At 40.0% G+C, this 19,765-nt stretch overlaps 1 protein-coding gene across 2 annotated transcripts in view; it reads right to left on the bottom strand.

The window, feature by feature from the left end:
* Fat4 (FAT atypical cadherin 4) overlaps positions 1-19,765 on the bottom strand; it is a 125,443-nt gene that overhangs the window by 41,434 nt on the left and 64,244 nt on the right. For both annotated transcript variants that reach the window (XM_076932322.1, XM_034500505.3), the window contains 2 exons: positions 14,094-15,016; positions 13,097-13,271 (listed from right to left, as the gene is read on the bottom strand). In XM_076932322.1, the coding sequence (XP_076788437.1) occupies positions 13,097-13,271; positions 14,094-15,016 (1,098 nt within the window). The remainder of the gene's footprint in view (positions 1-13,096; positions 13,272-14,093; positions 15,017-19,765) is intronic.

Genomic DNA, 19,765 nt, shown 5'->3' with positions numbered 1-19,765 from the left:
TCAAGAAGGGCCTCGTGGGGTGGTAAGATCTGTGAAAATAGCCAGTACTGTCCCCAAACTCTGAGAACAAACTCAGACAGGAGGTGACAAGGCCCTACTGAAATGGGCCCTCGATAGTTTCAGCTTCAGCCCATATTGACTCAGTAGTCTTGACCCAGGTATAAAATTTCCCACAAGTGAAAGATTAAAGCTAAAATATATTTTGAGGAGCAGTGTTTGAGACCAATATCTGGACTACATTTCTAGATGCTTAGTTGTATTTATTTTAATGAAATGAAAGCTTACAATCTCTCTCACGTTCACAGTCCTCTGCCTGCATTCATTAAAAAAAAAAATTGTCAGCTAGTCAGTACCCATGCATCTGTGTGAGTACAAGAGTCTATCAAAATCCCAGCAGCAGCAAGGGAATAGGCCAGAAGGCTCAACGTTTTACTGATATTTTATTCTGTTTGCTAAATGGAGAATAAAATACAACTAATCCTAAAGAAGTAGTGAGTAGCCTAGAATGTGGTAAGTGTGGTCCTTGTTACTCATTATTCCTTTTGTCCTTTAGACTTATTTTTTTATTTTATGTGATGAATGTTTGCCCACCTGTATGTACATGAACCATGTGTGTCCAGAGACCATGGAAGCCAGAATAGGCCACTGAGTCTCCTGGAACTGGAACTACAATAGAGTGTGAGCCGCAATAGCTGAGAAATGATCTGGGGAATCCATGGGTGAAGGTTACATCTTTAAGACTGTAAATATCTTGATGATTCACAGAATGGGAACCTACTGCTGTGATGACTCAGACTCACCACCAAGCACAAGTGGGGTCATCCTTTGTCTACAACTGCTGCTGGTGTTTTCTGAGTTAGTAAAAAAACAATAAGAATGAAGACGCTGCACATTCAATGCCTGCTCCTCACAACTCAAATTACCACCTTCTACCAGACAGTTTTCAAAGAAACATCAAGGAAAGTCTAGGATGAGTCCGACCTGAGAAGTGGACCCATCCATCCAGCCAGCTTTTATTCACTCAGGAGTATATTGGCAATAGCGGAGGGTTGTTTTTTTTTTAAAGTTTGTAAATTACTCTGTGTGTGTGTGTGTGTGTGTGTGTGTGTGTATCTTTGTGCCTCTGTGTGTGTAGGTTGCCCGTGAGCGATGTGAGGTGTTGGGTGTGTACATATATTTGTGTGTGTGTGTGTGATGTGTGTTCCTAGGGGGACTCTCTCTCTCTCTCTCTCTCTCTCTCTCTCTCTCTCTCTCTCTCTCTCTGTGTGTGTGTGTGTGTGTGTGTGTGTGTGTGTGTGTGTGTGTGTGTAGCTAATTTCATAGAATCAGTTCTTTCTTTCTACCTTTATGTGGGATACAGGATGAAGCCTTTGTCCAGAGACGTCGACAGTAAACATCTTTTCCTACAAAGCCATGTGGTCAACCTCAGGAAGCATAACTTCTGAAAACATCTGACCTTCATGTTCTCCCAGAAAACTATGTTTTTTGGATTTTTAGTTTTAGTATTTCAGGGGAAATTCTTATAAAATTTTAATCTAAATACATGTCTTTTAATGAGTTTTAACAAACTCAAGATTCGAATTCTGTCTCCAGTGCTTTTTACTTCTGGTCTAGGGAGAGAGGTTTATCAAATCCCCAACACCACCATCCTGCCAGTGCCAGACTCTACTTTGCCCACATATATCACCAGTCCCAGGAGCCAATGCTTCTCATTTCAGACAGAAAGATGACAGGAAAACTATGAGAAAATCTCCTACTGTCCAGTAAGTCTCATTTCTACGATAGTCTTGACAGATAGGATACAGTTCTTAGTCACTAAGTATCTTACAGCTTTCTTCTACCAGTGTTTCTCAACATGAGTATGTCAATCATGGATTCATAATTAAACTTGGCCCATAAACACACACACACACACACGTACATATACACATATATACATATACATACAGATGTTTATATATCATTACATATATTACTGGCTTCTTTTGGGGGAGTGTGTACTTGAGTGTAGTTGTATGGAAAGGACAGAGAATAGATCAGACTCTCTTGAGCTGGAGTTAGAAATTATTTTGATCCTCCTGACATAGGTGCTTGAAATGTACATCAGGCCTTCTGGGAGAACAGTATGTCACTGAGTCATCCTCCAGCCCAATATTACTGTTCCATGCTCTTAACCACTGGCCCAACTCTCCAGCCCCAATATTATTATTGAATTATTAATACCAGATTTGCAGTGTCATATTTAATATAGGCAATTCTCATTTAAAAACATATTACGTGAAGCAGATGCTGTTCTTAATTTTACTGGTACTCTGAAATGTAAAGAATTAGGTCACCTTTTTATAATTCAGACTATGGACAAGAAAAGGGAGTTACCAATCCTTTCAACAGCCTTTCCTTCATTCATTCATCTGAGGTCAAACTTTGGCATCCTTTCTCTCCGTCATCCTCATTGGCTTTCCTCTAACTTGGAAGTTTAATGGGGGCAGAAAAAACTGTTGTTTGTCTTTGTAAATATCTACATGGAAAGTTCATGAGTAGTCTGTTAAACTTCTTGCATTGTACAGGTGAAAATCAGTGCCGCAGATGGACTCTGTGATCTGAAAACCTTAGCAGGACCATTTTGTAAGGCAGATGTCAGTCTATGGCTGAGGTCACAGAGCAATACTAGGGACAAAAGTCAGAGGTGACTTCTAACTGCATACACCCAGAAGGCCTAATGAAATCTACATCTCAGGAGAAGACAGAGCCAAGTGTAACCTCAATAGATCTGATAACAGTGCTGTAATAGAGCCAGATGATCACAGCTCATCTGAATTCATTTATCAAAACCAGACACAGTCAGGGAAAGAAGCAGGATACAGAGACACACACCCAGTGGAGTGTAACCTAATGAAGAGACCAAGTATACAGCACAAGCAGAAGGCAAGGGCCCAGGAACTTAGGAATTACTGGAACTAGAAGAATGCTTGAATTGAAAGTCAAAATGGCAACTATAATCTAAAAGTCTAATTAAACTTAGTATCATAAGATATAAGAATTTCAGATTTCAATTTGTAGAATTGTATGTATTACATAAAAATATGTATGTGTGCATTTATTGATCTATATATGCATATGCACCCAAATGTATCAATATGGCTAAATTTACAAGAGGCTTCCTATATTTTACACTATGGAGCAAAAGCTCACTATACTTGGCTTCTGAATTACATTCTCTGGTTTTGGTTGTGGGAACTAATTAAATTTGTATCACCTTTATGACTGGCAGCACTGTATACTCGAATATATCAAAGTGAAATTTAAATAAGTTTAAAGAACTCTTTTCAAAAGAGAATGGCTCAGACAAGCCATTTTTTCAGAAAATGTACATAATAAACTAGACTATATCACTAGTGTCTACACTTCAAAAAACTGACCTTTTATGTCAGCTCCTAGCCACTAAAAACATTTTTCCCAGTGGGAAAGACCAGAGCAGAACAAATAGAACTTTCACCCTGATTTGTTAGTCCTCAGCAAAGCTGATCTCACTCCTTATAGCCATCATGCACTGTGCAGCCCAGGGTGCTGGCCCCATGATGACACATGTGTTGGATGCAATAAAATCCAGGTATTTTATGACTGTGAGACTGGACCATATTTCTCACAGTTATCAAAGTATCCCTGAAGTTTAGCCACTCAATGTTGACATCAAAGGTTTGCAGGTTATATTTGCAACTGAATCCAGAAAGCCCAGAAAATGGAATGCATGGGTCATTTTAAATGTGACTGAGTTAGTTATCTAATTATTTACATATATAATACTGTGTTATGATCAGTTACTTCTTCTATGAGCGTGTGTTAATAAACCAAATATACTTAGATGGGATATCACTTGACATGTGTCCACATTTCAAAATTGTCAGAATAAGCTGTACTCTGCAGTGATAAGGTGAACAGAAAGAGATGATTTTCTTTAGTAATGGTCTGCAAACAGCTCCATGTGGCCTGTGCAGTCAAAGTGGCTAAAATCTTATTGCAAGGGCAGTTTTACAAGAATGTTTAGAAATTTTTAAAAGTAAGTATCAGTTAAAGCTTTTATCCAGACAAAAAGCACACTGTGAGGAATTGCTGTTTTGAGAGTGAAAACAGACACCCAGACATGGAAGCCATGAAACACCAGAGCTGTCTCCAAACACTGAACTCCACCTGCTGTGCCACTCAGTTGAAACACCAAGTGCCAGAATAACAAAATCCAGCAACCAAGCCTGGATCTACTGTGAGTGATGTTTACCTGTGAGGCTGTGGGAAGTTTTGTAACTTGGGAAAGGTCTTTCCTCACTGCTGTTACAGTTCCTCTGTCCTTAGATTCAAAGTTCACCGAAGAGCAACAGAACAGGTTGCTTTATTACATTTTATTCTTGTGGGATGTAATGGAAATCCTGGTCTGACTCAGCACTGCTTGAAGTTAAATTTTTATCTGTTTTAATCTCTGGAGAATAAAATCCTCTATGGTAAAGCATTTTAGTATTAAAGGCTAGATTATATATAGCAAAAACTTAAATATTTAAGTCAAAGTCACTAAGAGCTATGATGCAAAGCCTCATTAGAAATGAGAGGAAATGAAACAATAATTTTGAAATTAACATATTAACTTATTAAAACCGGTCAAGTATGAATTACTAAATTCATGGCTAAAATGAAAACTCTTTTTCAAAATAAAAATTCATTATTTGGAAATAAACAGTCACCTTAGACTCAAATGTACAAGGAAGCTCCATAAAATTAATTTCTGATAACTAAAGGAAAGTCCACAACTATATCACTCATTGGCTCATGAATGTAATTTTTTTGATGTGCTGCTAAAAAGATAAAGAGAGAAGGAATATGTTTTGGTGGGTGTGTGGTAAGCTATGGGGGAAGAGGTGCCTCTGCAGGCTCATGCTGAGGCATTCCTTCCCACAGAAGGACCAGCCACACAAAGGTATAGTATAAAATAGAGTTTATTCAGGGCATGGGGAGGGGAATCAAGAGGGTAGTAGAGACAGAGAAAGGCAGAGAGAGAGAGAGAGAGAGAGAGAGTAGAGAGGTAGAGGCTGGCCATGAGCATGTGGAGAGAGATTGAGGAAGGGAATAGGGGAAGAAGGCAGAAGGGGAGAGAGGACAGAGCAAGAAGGCAAGAGCAAGAGTAAGAGAGATTGGAGGGGACGAGCAGCCCCTTTTAAAGTGAGTCAGGCATACCTGGCTGTTATCAGATAACTGTGGGGTGGAGCTTAAACAATATGCTAACATATTTATTATTAAAACTCTTCACCCTAACACACAACGCATATTTTTCTCAGGCATAATTGTATCAATAAATGCAACCTTTCTGAAATAGTCAATACAACTCCCTTCAGGTGTGTGATGTCCTGCATACCTCTCTAGTCTCCTCTTTATCACAGATCCACTTGTGAGCCAATGATCCTCCCACGACTAAGCAACGGGGTGGACAGTGTTAATTCAAAATGCTGTCATCTCCTCACCAGGAAAATGGCACATGGTGGTTGGTTCTTTTAGTGTTTCAGGTTAAGTTTTGCAAACACATCACATTTCCCTCCATTAGAAATGCAATTCCCACCCTGCCTCAAAACACAGCCATTGTCTTTCAGCCTTTCATTAGAAAAACTGATAAGTGAACTTTTTTTTCCCCATAGACCTGTTAATTATCTGGACTCACAGTCATTCTAGAACTTTCTGGCTAAAGCAATAAACAGATAAGAGATGAAGCATTTATTTATGCTAAGATTAATCTCATCCTCTTATTAAATGCAGAGCCACAACCTGTCTACACATGTGTGTGAAGTACATTATACATGTCATGCTCATATAATACAAACATACCAAGTACTGTATGAAACCTTTGAATGTACATTTCCTGATATGATAAGGCTACTAAATGCAAGACTATAATTTACAAATAGCCTCCTGTAAAAGCTACTTTAAGGACAAAGTATCATAAATATTTTTTTTAATTCCTAAATATTTTTAATTCTTAAATAGGTGTTTTTTAATAAAAATGTCAATCCCTAAGAAGAAACTCATAAATGCTCTGTAAAAGGGAATATGGTGCCCAAAGCCAGTAAGTGGAAACAGTGAGGCTCAGTGAAGGACTTGCCCTCATGGTGCCCACCCATGAACGCATTAGCAGCTAAAGACCTCAAATGAGGGGCTTCACTCTAATTAATCATCAGCAGGGGGCGGAGGGTGGATGTTCATTTTAAAGTCATCAGCTTTGGAAAGTATTACACAACTAACTAGCTATTCTGAGAGCAAATGGTGTTCTTTCATTCTTCTCACAAACACCCAGGGGCACACAAAGGTAGTACCTACAGACTTCCATCATTCCCTAAGTGGTATGCCTATCTGAATGCCTTTCCTAAGAAATAAAAGTTTATATTTGGCTTACATAAAAGTATTTCTCATTATATCTCAAATAAAACATGTCTAAACTAATTCTTAATAACCTGCCCTTGGAAATTTTTGGTTTTAGACTTTAAAATAATATTTTATCAAATATTTAAGATTTTCATACAACATATTTTGATCATATTTACCCCTCTCCCCAGACTTCTCCAAGATCCAGATTTTGTACTATGTACAAAATAATTTATTTGATTCTATAGCTAGGTACAAAATAATTACCTGGAGTGCACTAAGCTCTGGTTTCAGTCCTCAGCACCTTATAAACTAAGCCTTGTGGTACAAGTCTGTAACCCCAGAACTAGGAATAGAAGGTCAAGCTCATCTTTAGTATGTAGCATATTCCAAGCCAGCCTAGGCTACATGACACTCTATCTAAAGATAAAGACTACATACAGCAGTGTGACACAGAAAGAAATATCAGAAAAGAGACTTTGTGAAAGCTACAGTCCCCGTGCCATGACTGTTCAAGGTAAGGGACTAGGAAGTGTTTGAGAAGGTCAAGCAGGTCAGAAGTGCCTGAGTAGCTTGACATATGGTCAAGGGTAACCACTGGAGGATTTTAAAGACAAAAATGGAATACAGTCATCCAATTTATTACCTTAAAGGCTGTGATGGCTATTCCTGATTGTCAATTGACTACATCAAGCATGAACTACAGTCCAGAAATAAAGGGCACACCTGTGATCCAGGTCTTGAGGCTGGAAGACACAGGCTTCTGACCTGGATCTTGATAAGGGATGACACACACTTTTGATCAGGATTATGAAATGCTTTGACCCAGGCAAGGTAGTACACACCTTTAATCCCAGGTAGGAAAATTGACAACCAGGAATAGCCATAACAAACTTTAACATCATAAAACAAATCATTGTATTCCATTGCTGTCTTAAAAATCCTCCAGTGGCAAGATCTCTTAAGATCAAGGCCAGCCTAAGGACAGAGCAAGTTCCAAATCCAGGTGTGGTAGTACACACCTTTAATCTGAGCCATACTCACACTGCTGGTGGCCTACATAAGGACAATATCTCCTCCTCCTCTTCCTTCTCCTCCTCTGCTCCTCCTCCTCCTCCTTCTCCTCCTCCTCCTCCTCCTCCCTTCTCCCCCTCCTTCTTCTCCTCCTCCTCTTCCTCCTTCTCCTCTCTTCTTCCTCCTCCTCCTCTTTCTCCTCCTCCTCTCCCTCCTCCTCCTCCTCCTTCTCCTCCTCCCCCTTCTTCCCCTCCTTCTCCTCCTCCTCTTCCTCCTCCTCTTCTTCCTCCTTCTCTTCTTCCTCCTCCTCCTTCTCCTCCTCCTCCCTTCTCCCCTCCTCCTCCTCCTCCTCCTCCTCCTTCTCCTCTTCCTCCCTTCTCCCCCTCCTTCTCCTCCTCCTCCTCCTCCTCCTCCTCCTCCTCCTCCTCCTCCTCCTCCTTCTCCTCTTCCTCCCTTCTCCCCCTCCTTCTCCTCCTCCTCCTCCTCCTCCTCCTCCTCCTTCTCCTCTTCCTCCCTTCTCCCTCTCCTTCTTCTCCTCCTCCTCCCTCCTCCCCTCTCCCCCTCCTCCTCTTCCTTATTTTCCTCCTCCTCCCACCCTTTCCCTCTCCCCCTCCTCCTCCTCTCCTGCTCCCTCTCCTCCTTCCCCTTTTCCTCCTTCTCCTCCCTCTTTCTTCCTCTCCCTCCCACTCCCTCTCCTCCCTCTTTCTCTCTCTCTTTTTCTCCCTCTTCTTTCTTCTTCTTCACCTGCTTTTATTTCCTTGCCAGCACATCTGTTAGAGCCTACTTCTTCTGGGTTTCAGCTTATACAGAAGATCATATGAAACACCTATCTTCATGGGATTGAGCCACTACTAGATTCTTGGACTTCCCATTCACAGTTGCCCATTGTTGGGTTAGATGGACTACAGACTATAAGTCATTCTCATAATAAATAAATCACCCTTTCTCATAATAAATAAAGTCACCCTTTCCTTCACATGAGTAGAGGAGTTACAGTGGAGAGGAAAGCCAGGAGATCCATTCAGAACAGTTGTGAACCTTGTTGAACCTGAGCCCACTTGTTAATAAACTAAATTTACCAAGGAAGCTGGATAAAGAATGGAAAAATTTTCTCCTCACCAGCTGTGTAAACACTGATAGGGGTGTCAGAGTCACAACTACTTACTGTGGATCAACTAAGTTTGAGACACACCTATCAAACATGAGACTTAATATCAATAGCTAATAACTCAGACTCTCACCTATTTTGTGTACTACATATTATATACCAGCATTAATATTATTAATAAGCACCATGGCTAGAGCATGGAAGACATCTCTGATTCTAAGTTGAACACTAAAGGGCTATATATTTAATTCCAGGGTAGACTTTATATTTTATACATTAACATTCCATGGCAAACTCTTAAGTATAGTGTGCTGGCTTCTCTGCTCATGCTGTTTACTGTACCTAAGACATCCTGTAGTCTCTACATGGTGGTGACACTATTTGTAAACCCTTGCAAGGGAGGCTACTTAAGAACTGAGCATGTAACCATGAGAAGAACATTACCTGTGCCAAGATGATCTCCTCAACCTGGAGAACCAGAATAGCTTTCATTCATTAATGATGGAGACAACATAGGTTCAGAAAGGCCTCTACCCTGTTACAGTACATACTCATGAAGAAACAAAAGAAAGCAACACATAACACATATGTCAACAATCAACACATAAAGCTGGTGAGGCGCCCTTATCTTTGACTGAAGACAACCAGAATATTGTGTTTGATTAAGCTGCAGTACGTTCAGCATTTTAATGGTGTTAGAAAGCTGAGCTGGAATTTTTATATGCCCTGTTCTGTTTTAGTTTCACATCCAGATTGATAGAATGGGTAGAACTTACCATGAGCACAGGACAGAAAGCTTCTCTGTGCACTGCCATGCAGACAGTCACTAATTAAAATACAGTGAGGCTGGCATTCTGGAGTTAAGTAGGGAAGAAGTAAGGGATTTAGGGCCCTGCCTGGCTAATATGCTCTGATAACAGTTTTTAAAATATTACCACAGCTGGTCAATTCTTGGCTATCAATGGGTGAAAGTTTCAAGAGAGTAGGACAAAGGTGATTTGAAGATTTGGAATAAAACTGTTTGTTAAACATTTTTTTGAAGAGTACTATGATAGTTACTTGAACTTTGAACACTACAAATTTGACAACATGTCATCTGATATCTCAGATCCTTCATACTTTTCTGAATTTTCTCATGTTACCTACTGCTCTGACTATTAATCATGGTGGCCAGTGTGTACGTCCCTTGCCAGAGATCTCAAGCCTGGAAAAGAGGACTGAATTGTAGATTATGAAACCTGATACCATCAATATTTGTATTACAATGAACATGGAATTACTTATAATATCAAAAATGTTAGGGGGTTTTACTGTCAGTTCCAAGGGTAACAGGAAAAGCCTATATCATTTTGGATGTATGTATTCTTTGGGCTTTCTTATTAACCAATTGAAGAGAGATTTCCCACCACTCGGGGTTTTGTTAATCTATGGATCTTAACGAAAGTATTATCATTATAAGTAGTTTAATTCCATTTAAGTTATTTAAACAAGATGTGTACATTGAGACCAGTCAATATTATAACATGGGTGGGACAAATCTCACAAGGTCATCCCTTAGATGAATAGCTTTAGACAATAAATGGCTGTTGAGAATATCAGTCCTCTCCAGGTACCAGTACCCTGACAGGTTATCCTATGCCAGATTGGTCAGCCCCAAACACATGCACATATGAGCAACACTGAATGGATTCAGTGAGATTATAGTCACACATGTGTGTAAGAATAATATTTAAAGAAGAGGCTCTGAATTTGAGAGTGAATGAAACACAGGAGGAATTGTGGGGAGAAAGGCTGAGGTAAATAGAATACTCAAGTACAAAATTTTCAAAAACTATAAAATGATTAGTAAGTTTGTGTAGAAATTATCTGAGCACAGGCTGTGGTCATCAAGGACAGGGCTGTCAATAGCTTGAAAATATTCTAGTAAAATCTTTCAGTTTGCTTTTTGTTGTCCAGATAAACATGACCAGAAGCAATGTGGGAGATGAAAGGGTTTGTTCAGCTTATACTTGAAGGTAACAGTCTATTGCTGAGGAAAGTCAGGTCAAGAACTCAAAGTAGGTACTTGAAGGCAGGAAACGAAGAAGAAACCACAAAGGAATGATGCTCACTGGCTGGTTTCTTATGGCTTGTTCATTCTGCTTTCTTATAACTCTTAGGTAGTGGCACTGCCTAAGAGTGCCCTGAACCCTCTCACATCAATCAACAATTGAGACAATTCCTCACAGACATGGCCACAGGCCAATCTGATCTGGGTAATTCTTGAACTGAGACTCCCTCAGATGACTCCAGGCTACGTATGTCAAGTTGACAACTGAGTTTACTAGGCACAGATTTCAACACAATATCTGCTTTTCTGTCTGTGAGTACAGGAGTGACACTTAGGGTCTTCATTAGAAATTTTGCTACCAATAAATGTAGGGCATTACTATTAAATTTTTGTGTATACTGCTGGGTTTGGAACAAGATTAAGCAGCTTAATAAATAGAACATGATTACACAACACAGGAAGAACTTTGAATTTACTCTTTGTGATGGTCCATTTTTGTCAACTTGACCTAATCCAGAATCAGCAGAAAGTGGAGTCTCACTGGGGAACTGTCTGGATTATGTTGGCTTGTGTGCATGCTTGTAAGGTACTTTTTTAATTAGGTTAATGAAGACCAAAGATTCATCTGGAATTTCTGTTGGCCATAGCATTTTGTAGGCTCAGTCCTGGACTGAAGAAAGATGAGACATCAGGCTGAGTGCACACATGCATGCATTTATACACTGCCTTCTGCTCCGGACTGTGGATGTGATGCAACCAGAGTGGACTTCCTGCCACCCTGACCTTTGCACAGTGTTGGCTTGCCACCCACCTAGTTTTGTGAGATACACAAACCCTTTCCCCTTACTATTTTTTTTTCAAAGTATTTTCGCACAGCCACAGAACCAAAACTAAGATATCATTACACCATCTCACAGAAGATGCTAAGGTAGAAAAGAATGATACAATCCACCCAGATGATGGAGAAACCAGAATTCAAACAAGAGTGATTTGAACTCAAAATTCTCCCCTTTCCCTGTGCTGGCTGTGATCTGGCTTATCTATCAGATGACTTGGGAGTAAATACTTGCTTCAAATCCTCCTTTTCCAAACACTAAAGACTTAGAGTACCCTGAGCTCTGAGGGCATCTTTGTTCTGACTTTGCCATTCACTGGCTAGGAGACACTCGCCAAAGTATTAAATGGTCTTGTCCTAATGGTGGATAATAGAGATGGTAACAAAAAATCCTGTGCTGAAAAGACTAACCTTTATAAAACTTTGTAATGATAAACACGGGTGGCTATAAGAAAAACAACATCCCTTACCTATTCAACATCACCTCATTTGCTGCTCAGCCCACTGATTTCAGTAATCCTTAGGAATCCTTGGAGGGAAAGATAATCTAGCTAAAATGGGAAGGTCTTTTTCTGCCATGCCTCTTGACTTGGAATGCTCCAAAGTCAGAGTTCCCTGCCAGAACTCTCTGTGTGTTGTGCCCCTGCTCATCACAGGTCATCCTACATTGTACCTCTAAATCCTCCTTCCCTCCCACACCCCAGAGTACCCACCACCACTGGGATGTCCTCCTGGTGCCACAAGTTTTGCAGACACAGATCCCTTGAGGGACTCAGTTCCTCCACCCAATTTCTGACCTTGCCACTTCCTTTCCACAACCCGTATTTGTGTTTGTGAGTGTCTGGGGTTGACCACATGCCTCCAGCCATAATGAGTGATGACAGCTAAGGCTGGAATATTTTAGCAATAAAACCTTGGATCCAAAATCCAACTCCCTTCCAGTTTCTCCTGAATTCAACCTCCCCAGGCACCTTGACTGATTTGTAAAGCCAATCTCTGTTGGTTTTATGGAAGCATGCATACACCTAGAGCCTGAAGGCTGTGACGAATGCTCATGGGGACATAATGAGCAGGTCTCAGATTAATTTGGATTAAGTTGTATGTGGCTGATGCACTGCATTCTGTTCCTCTTCCTTGGAATTTTAAATCGTGCACATAATGTAACAAGGTAATTCATACACACTAAAAAGAGAAGGGATATTACTTTTCTCTACAAGGTCCAGAGAAGGAGAGAGGTTAGAAAGGAAAGGGCAGCCTAAGAGAGGACAGTGCTCAGTTAAAGATGAAAGGCACTGTCCTTGGGACATGCCATTACCTATAATCTGAAAGTCCCTCTGATTACATGGAACATTATATTCAATAAGAATTTAGATATACCATATTAATATAAAAATCTTTCACAGTAAAAATGGCCTTTGCTCGGTGTGTTAGGAGTAAAAGGTCACACTCATAGACGTTCAGGTAGCTTTAAGGACTAGAAAATTTTCCTATGCAGAAGCTGCACCTTGGGAGGGGAGGGGAGAGACTCTTGCTATTTACCACTGAAATCTCATCAATTATACTCAATATAAATTAGGAACTGTTCTAAGCATTGGTGAAGTTTCAATAAACATGTGATTCGGTAACAAATAAAACTATACTCATTTTCTACTGAGGATCTGACACAAAACTGAGCAAAGCAGTACGGACCCACCTGCATCAGCAGCTGTGACAACCAGCACAAAATGATCTCTTGCTTCCCGGTCCAGACTCTGGGTCACCCGAAGCTCGCCACTGGCTGTGAGGGCAAAGGCATTGTCTTCGTTTCCACTGAGCAAAACATAGGAGAGCTGGCTGTTTAGTCCTTGATCATCATCTCTTGCCACCACCTACAGGGGAGAGCAATCATGCGACCACAATGAGTCACCTAACATGTAAAGCATGTAGACCGACTGAGAGATAACAGAGGATAAGGGTGTAGACAGTGTTGCAAGGGTATAGAGGCCTAGAGGTAGCTCAGTGGATAAGAGCACTGGCTGCTCTTGCAGAGGGCCCAGGTTCAGTCCCCAGCACCCTACATGGTACTCAAAACCATTTGTAACTCCCATTCTAGGGGGATCAGATTCGATTTTCTGGCTTCCTTGAGCACTGGGCACACATGGTGCACACATGTAACATGTACATACACACATGAGGGCTAAACACTCATACACATTAAAAAGAAGTCTAAGGATGTTGTACTTAAAGTAGTAAATAATAGTATGTACTATGCAAACATATTTGCAGAAATCTATACGTAAACCAATGGGTACAGTTTGTGGAAGGCTTCCCAAAAATGTATACCACATTTTTTGGGGGGGGAAGGGGGAAGCTGCAAAGAGGGAAGGTAGAACACTATTTTAAATGAACTCTTTCCAAAATTTGACATTGCCTTATATGTGGATATTTTTCTCATAATAAAATTCAATTTTAAAATACTCAAATGAGCAAATGTGTGCAAAATGAGTATATGCAAATGACATAAGTCCCAGGCAGGATGTTCATAAGCCTTGATCTTCAAGGCTTTCTATGTCTGCATCTATCCCTCCCCCCACCCCCCACTCCACAACAGTGAGAGGACAGAGGAGAACCTGAACACCATTCAGGAAGAAAACTTTTTGGTCTAAGGTCTTGATGGTACTATACACCCTGCTGCGCTTAAGTATACTGACCTGAAGAATAGTTCTGGGCAGGGTCCCTAAATTTTCAGGAACATTCACAGAATATGGAGACAGCTCGAATACAGGGACAAAATCATTCATGTCAAGTAAAGTGATGGCGACCATGCAGGAATCCGTTCTAGGGCTACTGCCCCTGTCCGTGGCCTGAACGGTTAAAGTGTAAGCAGAGGTCGTCTCTCTATCCAAAGACTTAGCCACTGTGATGGCCCCTGTCACTGAGTCGATCCTGAACTCCTGGTGTGTGTTTCCACCCACGATGCCATAGCGGACCTGCCCGTTGGTGCCTTCATCATTGTCTGTTGCGGACACTTGGGTTATATCTGTGCCAGTGAGTGTATTCTCCTTAATCTGCACTCGGTACATAGCCTGGGAAAAAACTGGGTTGTTATCATTGATGTCGAGGACTATAACCACAACTTCGGTAGAGGATGACAGAGGTGGTTGCCCTTTGTCTGTGGCCACCACTGTCAGGCTGTAATTGGAAACTTCCTCTCTGTCCAGCTCTCCAGTGAGATGTACCTCACCATCAATGGTCCCAATGCTGAACTTGTTTCCCAAAGGGTTCAGGAGAGTGTACTCAATATAGCTGTTGGGGCCACTGTCTGGATCTGTCGCTTGAGCCTTGAAGACAACAGTATCAATGGGCGTATTTTCTGGAATGTACGTCAACTTGGGGGAAAGAAACATGGGTGGGTTATCATTGACATCTAACAAGATGATGGAGACTTGGGCTGTGCTCGTGAACCTGGAGGCAGGAGGCTGGGGCAAGTCATGGACCTGAATGACGAGGTTGTAGAAGGACTGGCTTTCCCGGTCCAAAGCTTTGAGGACTTTGAGGACTCCATGCTTATCCACTGCAAACTGCCCAAGACTGTCACCTGAAGCGATGCTGTAGGACAGCTGAGAGTTGACACCTAGAAGTGAAAGAGGAAAAGTTAAGTTTAGTGAACAGGTGAGATGGTAATGGAAGGCACAAGAAGGTTCTGCTGCATAGTAGAGCATTTCTGACATGTTACCCACTATCGTGATTTTCTGAGTGATTGTACATGAAGTGATTGTGGATGATTTACTTATAAGCCTATACACTTAGAAACACTGCACACATGACTGTTTGCCTGCTTTGAGCTTTTGATCTGAAAGGCATTTACAGTCTGGTGTACAAATGATCCATACGGGCTGTGTTATTTACTGCAACGTTGAAATGTTAAATTACCAAAGTGAAGAGGAGGAAAGTGTTCCAGAAAGCAGATATTTTTCTAAACTTTTCTTTGTTTCTATCACATAACTCTCTGGGGCCCAACACTACAAATGCCACTCTCTATATTATTAGCTAAACATTTATAACTTCAGTAATTTATTGAGGCCGACACCAGTTTTCAGAGAAGGGTAATAAAATGTTCTGATGTAGGACATTAGTCATGGATGCTTAAAGTCTCCTTTTACATTTCTTGTCAGAACTAATAAATACTTTTAATTCCTATTACGCATCTGGCCAAGCAGTGTACTTTAAGGAAATAGGTCCTCTCAAGCTTTACGCACATTCAAACATTTGAAAAAGTAGTCCTTAAAGGAACAGCTAGCAATAAAGTTGGACATGAAAGGGCGCAGGCTGAAAGGTCATGCTGTCAGTGGCCCACGTTTAGATAATATCTTTTTTGTCCCTAAAAACATATATCGTCTTTTAATTAAAACAAATTATCAACTTATTTTTTAAAAGTTGCAAAGATGACTATAGTGAAGATGGCAAGGATAATATATTTACCATTACTTTTTATACCCTCATTGACAGGAAGTTTTTAGATAAGCAACAAAGCCAGTGAGAGAGCAGATTTCCTGCCTCAGAACAGATTTTCCCAACTAGCTCTCAATGTCAGGCCTGCTCTCCCATCTCATCTTAAGTAACTATTGAGCTTTCTGAGTCCTGCCTATCAGAAACAATGTCTGCTCTTGGCTAAGAATCTCCTAGAAAAGTTTGCTAACATTTTCTTGTGAAAGATATTTCTCTGGGGTTTGAAAACACTTGAGTACATGTTTGCTTTTACTATTTTTGATTCTCTAGTTCCCTTTGAGGCAAATTATCCAAGTAATAGAATTTTCTTCTCTAGTATTGTCTGTTCCTGTGACCTAAGGGGCTATCTATCTATCATCTATCTATCTATCTATCTATCTATCTATCTATCTATCTATCTATCTATCTTCCTCACATCATTTCCCCGCATGCTGATTCTAAGAAATCATACTCAGAAGGCAAAATCAGGCACTAATGTACTGATCTAAAATTTCTTGTGCAAACTTTGATGTACAAGTCTTTAGAGTCATAGACTGTGTCTTGTGGTCATTTGTTAGAATACTTTACTGAAGACTACTCTGGGATGGATGAAGCAGAGTTTATAAGCTTAGGGGCTTGAACATCAGGGAAAATATGAACAACTGAAGCTCAGGGACTGTACACCAATCCACCTGCAGGAATGAAAGTATCAATGCTCCAGACTGGACAATGTCAGCTGAGTGCTTTACCATCTCTTACACTGGCCCAGGTTTGCAAAACCTTCTACCTACTTTGTTATAAAAATTTAAATTTAGTTGATTATACCAGGAGTCCTTTTTTACATAAAGTATATTTTAATAAATACATTTTCTGAGTCTTCTAAAGCCAGAAGCAAATGTGGAATTCTTGTTCTTATTGAGAACCACAGCCACCACCAACACATAGGAGTCAAAGCAATGCCAAAGACTGTCCATGGAAAACTTGGTTCTGTGTGGAGGTACAGAATGGTTCCCAGCCAAGATCAATGGAAATTAGAAACAGTAATAACATTCTACATGACTTCAGTGAAGATGTATGGGATTCACACAAATCAGCTGAACTGGGAGCCATTCCAGCCTGCTGTCATGGATCTAAGCATCCTTGGCTCTCGTGGTAAATGTTAAACTGTGGAAGAGAAAGAAACAAGGTCACAAAGCTCACGGCCTTTTATGAAGGGAAAGGGGTCAGGGAACTAAAATATAAACCTTCAACTATCACTATGAATAAAACGATTTATACTTAATTTATAATAATAAATTAGACAATGCCGCTTAAAACAAATCAGAGATAACTAAGGAAATCTGCCCTCTCACAGGTTTTGTTGCTTATCTAAAAACTTCTTTTCAATGAGGTTTTAAAACATAATGGTAAATATATTTTCTTTGCCATCTTCACTGTAGTCTTCTTTGCAACTTTTAAAAATAAGTTGATAATTTGTTTTAATTAAAAGATAATATACTTTTTCAGAGACAAAATGACTAAAACAAAAACATATATGTTATCTCATGGAATGTTTTAAGGCAAAAAATAGGTTTTATCTCAGAACTAGAATCAACAGTGTTAAACTGAGTTGCACTTTAAAGGGGGTGTTTCTCTCTAAAGAGTCTAATTAATAAAGCAACCTTGGCCTTGAAATCTATACCTAGAAAATGCACCCCAGAAGGACTCATAACCCCTCTCCACACTGTCCCCATTTGGAAAGTTACAAAGATCTAACCATTTCCCCTCCTGTTCCTCATAGCAAATGTCAGAGCAGAAAAACAGGAAACATGTACTTAATTTTGAGTAAAATGTTAAAATTTTACTTGGTGGGCTTTTACAGTCCAGTGGAAAACTACACTGAATAAGGGTTGTTCTTCTAACCATTCAAGTTCAACTTGGTGGAAGTCATATGGTTCCATGATTTTTCTTGGGAGCTTGATTGCAAGGAGAGGTGTGCAGATGCACAAAGGTGTGTGTTCAGTGGGGAAGGGGGTGCATGTACAAATGTGAATAAGTGTGCGTGCATGTTTGATTGTGATTATATTATATTGCCATTTGGTGTATACTTTATTCCCAAGAACTATAGAGCATTATATAAATGCATAAAGTAAAAGTAATGAAACACATTTTGGAACTATAAACTGGGCTGCATTATGAATGTGTGCATTTAGTCCAATTCATAAATGTTGCCTTAGGTGTGTTAAAGGCTACTATTTGCTTGCCTGTGACAGAGCAAAGATACACAGTAACAACAGTTACCACTCATCTTCACAGAGCACTTTCAACAAGGTCATGAGGGAACTGGACTATGAGATTGGGTCTTCATTCAATCTGTACCATGCACCAAGGATCAATGAACACATTCATTCAGAAAAAGTGGCAGTTGTGTCACTATCTGAATATCCTTTTATGATCATCATGCCTCAAGCATCCATGGTTTCCAGGATGGCAAGTGAACATATTGCCACAGTAATCCTAAGCTATAAATTTTGCTCTGTGCAATACTTTCTAGCAACATGCACAGACACATTTATATCAATAAAGGTATGATTTATGCCTTAACAATAATATATAAGATGTGCCTTATTGTTGAGATTGTGTAACCTAAAGTTTAAACTCTGAGTGTGTGCATAGACAACTCAAAATGTTAAAGTTGCTCTCCTAAAACATTTGTTTGTGTAGAAGATGGCAGTGTGACCCATCAGGAACTTTCTGAGCAAAGGCTAAGAAAAATCTTGTAAATTTCAGTGTGTATCTAGCACTCATTACTTACAGACACATGGGAAGTGTTTGCTGCAATTGTGTTAGTGTTCTCACAAACAAGGTCACTCTTATCATTATCCTCCAAATCCAGAAGGAATAGGAACTATGTCCTCTATTTTAAGCCAAGGTGCAGGAAATGACACTGATAAAAGTATTCAGGCTAAACAATGGCTAAATGTAGCTTGAAACTTTTACAGTTTTAACCAGCACAATTAAGGGGGAAACACCCTTTTTAAAAAAAGGTTTGGTGCTTACAGTTACTGTATCTCTGTGACTGCTTGTGCATGGATCATTCCAGCAATTTTTGAAACATTAACTGCATTTCTTTTCATTGTTTTTACATTTAATACTCTGAGGGTAAGTGAAACTTACTCCAGGGGATACAGTGGTCTTCAACAGATCATAATCCACATACATGCCAAGCAGAAATATGTTTAGCATAGAAAGTTGGCCCCAGAACTGCAGCATAAGCTCCCATGTTCGGTTCCCAGAACTAACATAAAAATTAGGCTCATGGTGGCACACACTTGCAATTCCCATGCTGGGGACCCAGAGACAGGTGGAGTCTGGAAACCCATAGCCAGACTGACAAGCATAGCTGACAAATTTCAGGCCAGGGAGAGACTCTGTTTCATAAAACAAGGTGGGCAAGCCTACACAATGACAGCAGAATCTAAGCTGTGTCCCCCATACATGCAATCACATAGAGCAATGCACCCACACAAACACATGAACACACACATACATGCATGCACTCACACATGCATGCATGCATGCACAGAAATTAAAATAAATCTTTTTTAAAATTCTTAACTTCATTATATTTGTTGGCTAAACAAATCCCAGCCTTTCCAGGCAATTCTTGCCAAAATATTATTCCAATAATAATATTATTGCCAATATATTATTATGAAAATATTATTTTCATCTGATAATATATAATTTAATTATTCACTATAAAGCATTTTTCTTTAAGACTTTCTTTGTCTTTTGTCTTCAAAATTTTATTTTTTTAAAGTTTAAGTAACCTATGAGCAGGCAAGATGGCTGAACAGGTTAATGTGCTTACAATGAAGTCTGCTGGCTTTCCCCAGAACCCAAATTGTAGGAG

Source organism: Arvicanthis niloticus, chromosome 4 (assembly GCF_011762505.2).
Source record: "Arvicanthis niloticus isolate mArvNil1 chromosome 4, mArvNil1.pat.X, whole genome shotgun sequence".
NCBI classification, from domain to species: Eukaryota; Metazoa; Chordata; class Mammalia; order Rodentia; family Muridae; genus Arvicanthis; species Arvicanthis niloticus.
This window is presented reverse-complemented; position numbering and strand designations above follow the sequence as displayed.